We start from the raw sequence: 14,477 nt of genomic DNA, 5'->3' as shown, positions 1-14,477 counted from the left end.
TGATATTTGCTATCATACCAGTAACTCATGTGGGTGGAGGACAAATGAAACACCAGAAAGGGAGAAGCATGATGGGCCCTAGTACATCTGAACCCAAACCTGCAAGCAATTCTGACCATTTGTTCCCTAAGCAGGCTGTGTTCACAGCACTCAGACACCGTGTTCCCAACCAGAAGGGCCAGAAAATGTTTCAGAAGATTTTCCCAGCTATTACTGAACTCTCAGACTTTCATGTGCATGTAGCAACCAAGCAAGTATTTAAAAGGGCAAAGGGGAACATTTTTGGTAGCTGTCACTCTCTGGAGCATATTCATGCACTCTAGTATGGGGAGGCGTGTGCTGTGCTCAAAATCATGTTGCATATTATTGAACAAGGAAGAGGGAAACATTCTTGCTGACAGTCTTCCTGGCTTTCACATCCCAGTGGCCATTGCCCGGCAGGTTTCCTTGAAGCTGGTTGCAGGTGGAAAAGCAGAGGCTGCGTCCCTTTCAGTGCAGGTGTATTGAAACAGCCATTTCCAACAGTTACATCAAGCAAGATGCACTTCTGGAGGCTGCACCCAACAAGAAGTCAGCTCTTATGTCCAGCCTCTGCCCCTCCACATGCAGCAGGTACAGTCCCAGCTCGCCCAGCCTGGACCACCATGTGCCACAGCCACCACCAGCACCAATCCGCAGACACCCACCCAAGTCTGTGTGCTGAAACTCACCCAGCTCTGTGGGCTGGCACGTGAGCCTGGTTACCATCCTAAGCAATTGCTTTAGATCTGATTTCATGTGGGAGCTGTCACCTGTCTGAAGCTGATGTCTAACCTGGATGTGCAGCTAATTGCTTAACAGGACTGGGACTGTGAGTCTGTTTCCTTAATTCTGCATGGCTGGTGTTACGTAAGGATAGTGCTAAAGAAGTAACCAGGAGTTGCTCGTCTATTTGAAGTGGAGCTCACACTGACTAAACGTTATACCCTGTAGGTCATCCCCTTGAGTGATGTACAGAAAACTCACACTGCACACACACACACACACACATATGCAGGCAGGCATTCCTTGGGCATGGAGGAGTTAAGCACACAATATCTCTGCACTTTGCTATACTGAGATCTAAATTTAGATCTTTTTGCAAAGCTGAAGTCATGTTTATTCTTCCTGCTACAAACTTTAAGACCTCAGGGGTGAAAAACTAAGAAAAATTAAAAAAAAAAAAAAAAAAAAAAAAAAAAAAAAAAAGAAAAGAAAAGAAAAGAAAAGAAAAGAGAAAGAAAAGCTGTGACTTCCAAGAATGCAAGTTTCCATTAAACACCAGTGCCAAAACCATAAACCTCGACCTGCGGGAACATGAGTGAACCTCAGCGAGTCGTTTTTGACGCTGCACTAATTTTGCTTATATAAATACCCATCCATCAACTCCCCTTACAGCGGCTGAGGATTAGAGCGGCCCTACGCAGCGCCCATCCAAGTCAATGCGACCTGCGCGCCGTACAAAGCAATGTCTCTTTTCCTCCTGCCGCAACAGGTAACTGCGTTTGTCGGGGGAAGGCCGTCAGGCTCCGACCCCGCTCCTCCAATCGCTTACGCTCCTCCAGCCTGCGAGCTGAGACCCGAGCTGCCACAAAGCTGGGAAAGCGAAGCTCCGGGCTCACCAGAGCGCAGCCAGAGACGGGCTCTGCCCAGAGGCAGCACGGACACCCACACCCCGCCGGCCCGGCCCAGCTCTGCAGCCCCAGGGCGGGCGTCCGTAGCTCCTGCCCGCTCCCGAGAGCTCCCAGCAGCCCCGCGAAGCGCCGCCGCACTCCGGCAGCCGTCTGGGGACACGGCTGGGGATAAAAGCGGGGCCGCCCCGCCTCATCCCGGAAAGGAAAGAGGGCTGACTGGGGAACGGGAACGCCCGCACGGCGCGGTCCTGCCTCCAGCTCGCGGCTCGGCTCCCTGCGATGGTGCCGAGGGACGGGACGGAGGCTGTGCGGCCGGAAGGGATCTCCGCGGGCCGGCCTCGGTTCAGAGCGGAGCGGTCTGGTTCTTTACGCCCCGAAGGATGCGAGTGACCGAGTGTCCGTGCTGCGGACACACCCTGGTATCTCCTGGAGAGCCGAGGACCCGACCTGTTGTACGTCGCGTTACTTTAGGGCGAGTTTGCGGGAGGGTCCTGCAGCATGCCTTCTGCAGGGAGTGCCGGGAATGCAGATAGCATCCCCGGTGTCCTTTGGAAGCTGGCGCCCGTCGCTCGTACAAAGAGGATGGGCTGGCGTGGGGAGGGTGTGCTGTGGAGTAAAGCCACTTGTCACACTCAATGTCAAAGTTGCTGATGTGGGAGTACCCAAGCAGAGCTTCTTGCTGAAGCACCTCTGCAGCATCTGACCAATTTTCTCTTTTCTCAGGGGAGGCAGTGAGCTCCACAGAGACACACCGCAGGGAGCGTCCCCCGTTTTGCATCTCGCTAGGTGGACTATGGTGGCAGGAAAATGTTGGCTCGGAAGAGTATCATCCCTGAGGAGTATGTGCTGGCACGGATCGCTGCTGAGAACCTGCGCAAGCCGCGCATCCGGGACCGGCCGCGCAAAGCCCGCTTCATTGCCAAGAATGGAGCATGCAACCTGGCCCACAAGAACATCCGAGAGCAAGGGCGATTCCTGCAAGACATCTTCACCACCTTGGTGGACCTGAAATGGCGTCACACGCTGGTCATCTTCACCATGTCCTTCCTGTGCAGCTGGCTGCTCTTTGCCATGATGTGGTGGCTGGTGGCTTTTGCCCACGGTGACATGGACCCGAGCACAGAGAACGCTGCAAACAACACCAAGTGGACTCCGTGCGTGACATGTGTCAGGTACAGCGCAGTCGGGGCGACAGCAAAAGGGGGGGACATGGCTGCCTGCTGTCCCATCAACGACTGAAATGCAGTTTTTGGTTTACATGAACCATTATGTTTGGTTGAGACAATTGAAAAGTGCGGTGTTTTCCTCTAGATTACGTAAATTCAGCAAGCCTTCTGGGCTTGGAAAATGCTGTACTGTAGATTTCTTTGATTCCTTACAGGATCTGAAAGAGAGGGAGACCTGCTGCTTTTCATGTGTCTCCACACTCTGTGGGTGACATACCTTGCCTGTCAAGATAAGAGCCTGCTACAAGAGTGGGTATGTGTTACATGTATCGTAATGTTGTCTGTGGCAGCAGGAGCCTCCCAAGCATGGTGTGAGCTGTGAGCCTTGCTGGTGGAAGGTGGCCCGCTCCAAAAGCAGTGCCTGGGAGGCAGGCACCCGCCATAGGTGTCAGCTGGCAAGAAATGTGCTGCTTAGGGCCAAACAAGGTGTGTTTCAGGATGACACTTATGAGACAGCTCCATAATGCCTGGCCTTTGATGAGGCCAGCAGTTTGAAGGACGAACTGCTTCCATGATGTGCATGATTTATCGGATAGTGAAAGCTTAAGGGAATTCTGGGTTAAATGTCAGCTGTTAAGAAAAGTATTTTCCTCTCTGTCTCCAAATGACAATTTTCAAGGCTCTGGCAAGCTGACGCATATCTACACAGGACAGGAGGAGCATTTGTTAATGGGAAGTGAGAGTAGACAATAAGATCATTCTGTCATCTCATCAGTAACAGGTCTTTTTATAGCAGCAGGTGCTTTTAAGCGGGACGATCTGGGTTCAGGGTGGCCAGGCTGCCCTATAGCAGCTGCTTTGACACTGTGCAGTGACTGTGTGAGGGGCTGAGAGTTTCTGCTTCTCTTTTAACTTTCTGTTGCACATAGTTTTTTAGGTACCTTAGCAAGCTTGAGGGCACCTCAGATCTGACTCATGAGGCAATGGAGATTTCATTCTCCCTTTTTTTTTGACACTATTTTGCTAAATGGGAAATTTCCAAGGGGAAGATAAAGTGGAGATTTTCCAGGCTGACCTTCATCAAGCTGGGGATCTGGAGCAGCGGGAGATGGCTGTCTTATTTCCTTTCCATTAAGGGGTCAGAAACAGTTGCCTCTGACATGAGACATCATGATCCAGCTGGCTCCCACTGGGGATGTCCTTCAGGTTATCACTCCCTGTCTTTCTGGTGTACTGCTCCCAGAGGGAAGTGCGTGTGAGATTTGCCCAACCCCACCAATTTTCTGGGGTCCTCTGGGAGGATGTCACCCTACTTGGTGGAGGCCCCCTCAACATGTATCCCCATGGTGCTTCTGGGCCACTCCACAGAGCCTGGTCTGACTGCTGAGGTCATCGTGCCACCAGGACAAAGCAGAGCCATAGCCCCTGCTATCTCCCTATAGCCCCAAATGCAGAATCCCTGTGCCAGCAGTGTCCTCCCTGCCACAGAGGCTGTCTGAGGGCTGGCAATGAGCAGAGCCTATGAATTGGTGCCTTTGAGCTTAGGCCCTTGGCAAACAACACCTGTCGCACTCTCCTGTGATTACCTGAGGTGTTTCAGCCAACAGCTGCCTATGTATCCATGGAAAATCTTTTCCCTACATCTTTTTAAACCTGGCCACCACCTTGGACACAATATCAAATAATACAATGTGAAACGACAATGTGATTGCTGATATTTTTAAGAGTAGAGAGTTGCTGGATTTAAAACGTACTTGATATTGTGTATATGTATATTATATGGATTAACAAATAATATTAATATAATATCCATCAAAATAGTGGCAAATATTTTTTTTTAATTCACTTTCCTGAGATTTAGGCTCTAGATGTTTCAAGAGAGCTTTTTTGTATGGGTGCCATTACAAATTTATAGGAAAATCTGGCTTTAGGAAATTCTAACCACTGCTGCAGGGAACTTGCAGAGAACTTCCATTTTTCAAAGTACTGCAGAACTTCTAAGGCTAGTAGCACTTTTGCCATGCAAAGCAAATGTTATCCAAAGAGAAAACCTGTTGCAGAGCTCTAAAGTGAGGGACGTGGCAATAATGTGGTTTAACATTCATGGCTCCCTCTTCGCTTGTTCATCATGCTGTACAAACTTGTTGCCTCTGATACTGCCACTCTAAAAAGGTGGGGTTCTTTTCCTTTTTTTCAATGATTAGTATCAAAGGGAGTCAGAATATTTCATTGCACAGAGTTTTAAGTTGAATTAAATTTAATTAAGATTTAGCTGGAAGCTTTATTCTGCATGTAGATGACTACTCATTAACATAGAAATCATTCCATGAATGAATGAACTCCTTCATCCCTGATTTCTTCAGTATAAAAGACAAGAATAAACTCCTTAGTGTGAGGGAATCTGCCAAAGATTAACAAAACAGAAAAGGAAAAAATAGACTAAGTTATTTCAAAGATGTCTGTGCAGAGACTGGCTGGTTTTCTGTTTTCATTCTCATTCTACAGAACATTATCCCTGATATTGACTGTTCTATTTCAATGTCTCTACTTGACCCCAGGCCTTAGAACCATCTTCATGGACAGGATATATATTTTGCATAGGTAAAGCCACACACTTGGAGATGCTTCAAATGTTTGTGGATTGCACTGTGCTGAAAGGATCACTGTGTTAGTTCATGAGACCCTGTGTGCAAAATATCTACTGCATAAAACCCAGGTTACAGGTTTGGAGTATAAGAGACTTTTGTGAAGGAAGTATCAGTTTATACAGGGAAGTGAAAAAGCCTGGTATATATTCAAGAAGTCATATTGTGCACTATTATAAATAATGTGTTCTGGAAAGTTTGCAGACAGCATCCTCTGATGTCCAATAGTATAGTATACTAGGGATACACTTCTGCAACCCACTGCTATGTTGAAGTTTTCCAGCTAGCTTTGCCACGGCAGTGAGCTTAACCCAAACCCTGGACACAGCACTGTCTGTCAGCTGGGATGTGCCCTCCCTCTGTAGCCTGATTCTGTGGGCTCAGACACAAGGCATGCAAGAGTCTGGGAAGTGTGATAAAGCTGGGAGTGTGCCCTTTCCCTCCAGGAAAACTTGCTAAAGGGGCTCATGACAAAGAGAGTCAGGTTTTGAAAATGAAGCCCTGCAGCTTTCCCAGTTTCCTTTTCCTGTGCAGGCTGGTGGGAGAACCTCAGTGTGCCAGCCAGTTGCTCACTGGTTTGTCTCCAAAACCACCACTCCCTGCCAAGAGCTTCATTGGATGTAGAACGTGGAAAGTCATGCTGGGAGGTAAAGCACTGTCAGCTAACATGGTGTGCAACGTTTTTCTGGACAGAGAATCTAGTGAGCTTCTTAGGGTCATCTAGAATTGCAAATGGTCTTCTAGGAGCTCAGGCTCTTACGTCTTCCCTCTCAACATTATATGCATCACTGATCATACAAACACTGAATCACCGAACATGCAATGTTAACAGAAGGCTTAAATTTACAAGAGCTGCAAAAATAGGCACTTAAGTTTGTTTCTACTAAGCATATGCTAATAGCTTATCAGTTTATGTTTGACGAGCTTTGAGTTAACTTTGTACAATCTTCCTCTCCAGGTCTTTCACCTCTGCTTTCCTCTTCTCCATTGAAGTTCAGGTGACCATTGGTTTTGGGGGCAGGATGATGACGGAGGAATGTCCCTTGGCCATCACAGTCTTGATCCTACAGAATATTGTGGGCCTAATAATCAATGCTGTCATGTTGGGCTGCATCTTCATGAAAACCGCTCAAGCTCACAGGCGGGCAGAGACCTTGATTTTCAGTCGGCAGGCAGTCATTGCTGTTCGAAATGGCAAACTTTGCTTCATGTTTCGAGTAGGAGACCTGAGGAAGAGCATGATCATTAGTGCCTCCGTGAGAATTCAGGTTGTGAGGAAGACTACAACCCCCGAGGGAGAAGTCATACCCATTCACCAAGTAGATATCCCCGTGGATAACCCCATTGAAAGTAACAATATTTTCCTGGTGGCTCCCTTAATCATTTGTCACGTCATAGACAAGCGCAGTCCTCTTTACGATATCTCCGCTGCTGACCTGGCGCTCCAGGATCTGGAGCTTATAGTGATACTTGAAGGAGTCGTGGAGACAACTGGCATCACAACGCAGGCAAGAACCTCCTACATAGCAGAGGAGATCCTGTGGGGTCACCGCTTTGTGCCCATTGTCACTGAAGAGGAAGGCGTTTACGCCGTTGACTACTCCAAATTTGGCAACACAGTCAAAGTGGCAGCACCACGTTGCAGCGCACGAGAGCTTGATGAAAAGCCCTCAATTCTCATCCAGACCCTGCAGAAGAGCGAGCTGTCCCACCAGAACTCCCTGCGGAAACGCAACTCTATGAGGAGAAACAACTCCATTCGGAGGAGCAACTCCATGCGGAGAACCAACCCCTCCCTCATGGTGCCCAAAGTGCAGTTCATCACACCCGAGGGGAGCCAGAGTGCCTCCGAAACGTGATGCACAGCCTTGTGTGGGGTCAGGGAGAGGTTCAAAAATAAATTTCATTCTACTGAAGAAAATGAGAATGCAGAAAAGAACTGGGCAAGGACTATTTATTCCATTACTTCCTGAAAGCACTACCTAATGGCATTAAGAAACACATTAGCACTTAGTGTATGAATTAATAAAAATGGCACGTACACTAAAGAAAACACAGTTCACTTATGTAATATAATGTGTATTTATACTTCTCCTAATGGCATGCTAATTTTCTTTTTTATCATAGTTTTTCTATCAAAGGCCTCTTTCTTATCTTTTTCCACTGCCTGTCACAAAGTGTGTTTTTATCCTGTAGAAGGGGTTACCCACCCACAGGCAAAGTGTTTTAGTTCAAAACAGCTTCATATTGACAGCTTGCACTTATTTTGTGTGAGATATTTGGATATCAGTTTTTTAAGGGTTGATCCCTTGTTCTCTTGAAAGAACTAGCTAAATTCCTCAATGATTTAACAGGAGAAGAGGCAGGATTTTCTAGTCAGTTTTCTAGATCCTTTCTTTCCATTTTTTTATAGCAGAGATGTTTTGAAAGCAGTCCCAGTAGGTGAAGTGACCTGGCCGTGCCAGAAGAGAGCTTCTGCAGCTCTGAGCAGCACTAGGATTAAAAACAACATTTCAGCAGACCCACAAAATAGTACAACATCTTGCAGGGTGCTGCTCTTGTCCTGCAGGTAGGATATAGTGCTGCAGGACAGTATGTGTTTGTATTGTATCTGCAACCCACGCTGAGAGATTGCAGTGTTCCCAGCCTCCCATTGAGCATCTGTGGTGCTAAGGCTGGAAAAAGCACACAGCTTTTCAACATTCTCCTTGTACTGGTTGAAGACCAAATCCCGTTGCTGTTTTTATTAGTTTTGCAGATTAACATGCTGAAGACAAGAAATCTATTTCCTTCACTTACATTACTTTTTGTAGGATTAAGTCTGTTTGCTTCAGGAAAAGGTTGTTTGTTTGTTTGTTTTTCCCCAGTGTGACTTCATGAATGGGAATGAAAGGGGATCATGGCAGTAATATTACAAGTAATAACATTTTCAAAGTCATCTGAGTAGTTTTCAGGTGATGCAGCTGAAGTACTACCCTTTAGCAACTTGTGTTTTTATACAAAATGACACTGAAAGTTGGTGGTGAGCAACTTTTCAAATCACGGGGCGTATTTATTTCTTATCTAGAACCTTGGCCAAAATGTCACCACAAGATTTTCTAGAAGAATAAGTACAGGTAAAACAACTAATTGTGTCACATTTGGTAATGCTAAATGGATGGATGCTTCTTTCCCCTGTGAAAACCAAGTATAATTATGGATAAATTCTTGTTCACAGAAGTTGCCTTAATGTCGCTGGCTCAGGAAAAGTACTATTTTTGTGCTGACTCAGTAAGACACTCAACCACTTAAATACTCCTGTGATTTTAAATATCTGCTTATTCCTTCCATGTTACACAGTCAACAGCAATGCTTGATTCTCATTCTCTTTGGAAGCTAGTTCATCAGCACTTGTGCAGTCAGTTTGTAGCTTCTTTAAGAGTTGGATGGTGGCATGGAAGGGCATGGCTGTGTAGTGTAGACTCCTTATATGCAGAGCAGGTGCTGTCTATGAAATAAACACCAACAAAATGTTTCATCCGAAGCACTAACAGAAATTGAAGTTTCTGCTAAAAGCGTTTATTCCTGTCCTGACCATTAGTGTTCTGGAAGGATGTCTGGTGAACATCTGGAGATATTAATCTGTCCGTTGTGTGTCCAAACAATGAACATCTGTAGCTTCCAAGAAGAGTCAGAATGAACATATACAGTTTGTCTCTGGTCTGCATTTGCTGGCCTGTGAATTTCTGTGATACAGCCTGCTTGCAATACAATTAAGTCAAATGCTGTACAAAAGCAAATTTTCTACAAAATAAAAAAGTGACTATAATGATTTATTCCGTCTCTGATTTTCTGCTCATGTCTTTTTTTCTTTCTATTCTCCATTCATTTTTCTGGATTATTTGTCCTTCTTGTCCCTCTTCCTTTTCCACAGACTCTTCGAGTATTAATTTAATATTTTTTAAAGATTTTCCTAGTCTTTCAAGAGTTTCTCTGTTTTAAATAGGAAAATGCCTTTGTACTCCTTGTGAATAGCCAGAAGATTTAGAGTTAGTGTGGTGGGGACATGGAAAGCAAACAGAGAGCACTCAGAGAGAATATAAAGCATAGTGCTACGGGGCTGAATCCATCTTCCAAGTAATGGTATTTGGAGGGAGCTTGCCCCAGTGGCAGGTCACTCCACAGTCACTGTCAGGTTTCCTTGTGCTCTCTTCCAACACATCTGCAGTGAGCGAGGGTCAGGGCAGGACCTGAGATGGGCACACCCTGAGCCAGGGGGGTAAATAGGAGCCTAGAGGAGGTACAGCAGACTGCAGATATCCCAAGCACCCTTCCTGGGCAGCCCCAGTGCATCTGCATCCTGTTCTGCCACCAAACTTGCCTGGAACCTTGCCTATGTCATACTTCTAGCTCCTCCAAAAATGATCCCACTCCTGAGCATTACATCACAGGTATGTGCAGCGCTATGATAGTTTGCCCTTACAAGCAAGCCGTGTGGCTCCATCCACAGAAGAGTTATCTCAGCCTTTCTGGGACACTCAAGGCATCACATGGCGAAGGATTCAGATTTAGCTAATATCTCACACACAGAATAGGCCTTCACCATAAAGCCACGTCTTACTGTAAGACCCTGGGTCACTTTAGAGGCATAGGCCTCAGCATGCCTTACCGCCAGCTTGAAGGCATTTCACAAAGGCACATACCTTCCCCTTTGCATGAAATTCAGGCAAGGCACTATGCTTTTGCTTTTCCATCTGGAAAGCAGTTATGTGTACTCCACTCTTGCTGACAGAAGAAACACTGCTAATTTTGCATATCTTTTCTCCCTCCACAAACTAAGATTAAGGACATTTTGTGAAATCAGTTTTCTGGCTTTTCAGTGATTATTATTAGCAAATGCTTGCTGATGCAAGCTGAAAAAGTAGTTTGTGTAAGACCAGAAAGGAACTTTGTCTGGAGAAAAACATGAGATATTGTATGATGAAAGGAATAAAGCTTTCATTATTTTTGATAAATGATACTCTCCACGGAGCACGATATTTTCAAAACACTGGTGAGGGTTTGGAAGGCACTGTCAAACAATAAATCACATCCCTCTAGACTCTGGTTTTGTGCTCCACTGCCATTAGCAACGAGGTTTTGTAGCCATGTAGCCATGGCACAGCGTCCTACAACTGTGCGTCAGCCCTGTCTGCAGATGCCTGCGGTCACATAACAAGTTACACTAGGGATTCGTGGGGAGCTGGGTGCTGCCTGGACTCAGAAGCTGTGGTCACCAGTCTCAATGGGCAACAATGCTGGAGTTTGTGATCATAAGGTTGGGGCTGAAAGTATCAAGGACCTGGCATCCTCATGACAGCCAGATCTGTGGACAGGAGGTGGATGGCCTCTGCTGGAGCTCCCCATGCACCAGAAACCCTGCCAGAGACCTTGGATGGTGACATGTCCCCAAGAGTGGATTGGTAAGGGTTGTGCCCTCCCGGATGCTTTGTCCTTCAGTGTCTTTCATAGCAAGGTGTAAAGGACCAGTAGGCAGGATGTGACACAAGGTGGTGGGGGAAGCTCTTTCTGTCTGTAACAGAAGGCACTGAAACGCAAAAAGAGAGAGTAAATTCCCATTTCTCTACATTGCCTCTCTGAATTTCTTGCAAAGCCAGGTGAGAGTTAATATTTTCCTTCAACTGATGCTTATGTCGAAACATATTTTCTGTATATGTGTATTTACATCACATCGAGACTAATCTAAAATGATAGACAAGAATTCCTAATACCCCTAGCGAATTAATAATGCTGCTTCTCCCTATCTCTCTGAATTATGTTTCCTACTTCCCCTTAAGAATTCTTTGAACTTGAAAAAAAAGATTTCTCATGTGATAACTGGACAGTAAAGATAAAATGTGTTCCCACATTCTTTCATTGGACAGTGTAGAGAGATTTACCACGTGAGACAAAATCAGTGCTGTCCAAGAGAAACAGCCTCTGAGACTGAGGCACTCACGGTTTGGACATGTCAGCAAGGGGCTTGGATTAAAAGAAACCCTTGAAAATAGTAAGTATGCAATACTCTCAGACCACTGATAAGTTACTAGTTAACAGTGGAGACACAATATGCTGGAAACATCACGCTATACTGCAACATAAAGTAAAAAAAACTGCTTTCAAGGAAATTATGGTCTGAACTTCAACTAATGCTACCAATGATTTAACATTTGTGCTGTTAAAAATTTAAAAAGGAAGACTAAAAAAGTGATAGAATCTCTGTTCACATCTAACAGAGATTTAACAATTTTTTTTTGCCTTTGTTCTAAAAAAAGAGTTGTCCCAAATGAAGAAATTTCTTTCACCCACAAACCTGGTCTGTTTTTCTGGAAGATACACATTATCCTCAACACACTTTTCTGGATTCAGTGCAGTAGCTGTGCATGATGCCAGGGCCTATGCTGCTCGGGGGGCCAGATGGGAAGACCTAATGGTCCCTTCTGGGCTCTGCATTTATGAATAGGGAGAGTTTGGATCAAGGGAAAGGCTTCTTCTGATTCCAAAGTTCTAAATTAATCTCCCACTGAGGAAACAAACTTGCAAAATAAAAAACAATGTTAGGCAACACCAAATTGTTGATTTGTTTAGACAAATGTATTTCAGTGCTAATTGTGGATACCTCAGATGTCACTGACAAATGTCCCTGTACAGGTTATCACTGGATAACCTGTAAAAATTGGGGTATCTTATCATTACAGGAGTTTACTTTTTTTCCTACTGCTTTTAAATTTAGGTTACTAGCAAGGGCAAGAAAGAAAAGATCTGTGTGGGCCAACTGTGTGTCTTAGTTTTATGGTCTGAAGCCTGCTGCAAAAGCCATTAAATTGAGGAGTGGCACAGGACTGCAAAGGGCTGTTGTGGTTTGGGGCTCCAAGTCTTCCTCACTCAGGGAGCATCACTGCTCTCCACAAGTGCTATTTCTATAACCACAATAGCAACAGAAATTAATTGCATCCTTCCACGGCACAGCCTCTTTATTCTTCAGGGCATGTTTTTTGATGTTAGGCCTTTGAATCTGGGTGATCTGGGTTGGCCTGTCAAAACATGGTTACTTCTGCTCACTGTCATCATTTTTACATTCAGTCAAAGCCAGAACTGGATCAATAAAACACTGCTGAGTTTCAGGGAGAGCAAGTTATAATTGTTAGCCCCTTGGGTAGTCAGTTTTGTGTCTCACAGCATTTAAAAGATGTATCAAATAATTAAAAAATGTTCTACGCTCAATCTTAGCCAGAATTTCTAAAGTAAGTTATAAACAGATACTATTCCTGGCAGATCAGATTAAACTGTTTGTGATGTGCTAATTTTTCCATACACGGTATCTCAACATATTCTCTCAATTTTTAGTATTAACTTGAGCTAATAAAATGGTTTCTGAACTAAAAGTCTCCTCATGGTCAGTCTCTTTGTATTGCCTATACATCAACACGAAAAAAATGGGATGCAAATCTGAATGGAACTTTTGAAATACTTAATATAAACTAATTTTAAAGACACAAGGATCCTTCAGTTTATATTGGTACTAAGCATGCCCTTATCATATTCTGGTTTATCATTTTATCATATGTCATATTTTCTGTTTCCTTTTGGGGACAAGAATCTGTTCAAATATCAATTCAGATATTCTTAAAGAGTAGCAGGCAATGAACATAGTGTATGTTCACATTTTGCTCAAATACTACAAAATTGTTTTTCATATAGTATCACATAGTATTGTGTCCAGTTCTGGAGCCGCCAACACAAGACATGGAGCTGTTGGAGTGGGTCCAGAGGAGGGCCACAAAGATGGTCAGAGGGCTGGAGCATCTCTCCTATGAGAACAGACTGAGACAGCAGGGGCTCTTCAGCCTGGAGAAGTATCTCAGGATACCTGATAGCAGCCTTCCAGTACCTGAAGGGGGCCTTCAGGAAAGCTGGGGAGTGACATTGATAAGGGCATGTAGTGACAGGACAAGGGGAAATGGTTCTAAACTGGAAGAGGGTAGATTTAGACAAGATATTAGGAAGAAATTCTTTACTCTGTGAGGGTGGAACAGTGGAACAGGTTGCCCAGCGAGGTTGTGAATGCCCCCTCCCTGGAAGCATTCAAGACCAGGCTGGATGGGGCTTTGAGCAACTTGGTCTAGAGAGAGGTGTCCCTGCCTATAGCAGGGAGTTGGAACTTGATGATCTTAAAGGTCCCTTCCAATCCAGACCATTCTATGATCATATTTCCTTGAATGTTTGTAGTAAATCTTGTAGCTGAGGCAAAGTTTTTCAGTATGTTCTTTTTCAGAGACTAAAGAAACATAAAACCTTTCCACAATCCAATTTATTGTTGTACATCTTCTGGAATGACCCCAAGAAAACAAATAGGTAAGCATGACTATATTTATTAATCCGTATCAGTACTTAAATGTGAGCACAGTTTTGAAGCATAGGTTCATCATGGAAGGAGTAAAGATTTGTTCAGCACTAAAACTGGGGCAACTTTTTGCCTGCATAAGGAAGTTACTCAGTTAAATCCCTGCGAAAGCATTACTGTTCCTTAAGAGATGTAAGAAGCTGCCATCCTTCCTTTTGGGCAATGGACCCCTTCTCTTTGCACACCAGATGTACCCATTGTGGCTCTGCCTGCAGTAGGTGTGGTGTAAGCACTCTTTATTTCCTCCAGGCAGGACAAGTTGGGCCCATTTTCCATTAAAGTGGTTGATCTTGCAGCAAAGTAGGTAAAGGATGAGTACTTCTCTGTTAACATGACTAAAATCAAGATTTCCCAACTGTGCTCTGAGTGATAAGTGGAACAATCTTCAAAGTAGAGTTGGTAGAAACTTCACCGATGGCAACGCTAAAATGAGACCATACGCAGACATGTACAAGCTGTAATAAATAATCGGGGAAACACGTAGGCCAAGTCAACTGTATCTTTCTCATTTCAAAGGTCAACGTCTGAACATTTGTTCACTGAAAGGAGGTTAGTGATATCCACAAAATAAAAAGACCATCTCAACTAGATG

General features: G+C 44.7%; 1 protein-coding gene across 1 annotated transcript; it reads left to right on the top strand.

Moving 5' to 3' along the window:
• Positions 1-2,459: 2,459 nt before the first annotated feature.
• On the top strand, positions 2,460-7,322 carry KCNJ8 (potassium inwardly rectifying channel subfamily J member 8; the record flags this gene model as incomplete). The annotated part of the gene is made up of 2 exons (XM_079549196.1): positions 2,460-2,824; positions 6,422-7,322. The coding sequence occupies 2 exons, from the start codon at positions 2,460-2,462 to the stop codon at positions 7,320-7,322; spliced, it is 1,266 nt and encodes a 421-aa protein (XP_079405322.1).
• Between the last annotated feature and the right edge of the window lie 7,155 nt (positions 7,323-14,477).

This window comes from Tetrao urogallus (genome assembly GCF_951394365.1).
Source record: "Tetrao urogallus genome assembly, chromosome: 1".
Lineage (NCBI taxonomy): Eukaryota > Metazoa > Chordata > Aves > Galliformes > Phasianidae > Tetrao > Tetrao urogallus.
This window is presented reverse-complemented; position numbering and strand designations above follow the sequence as displayed.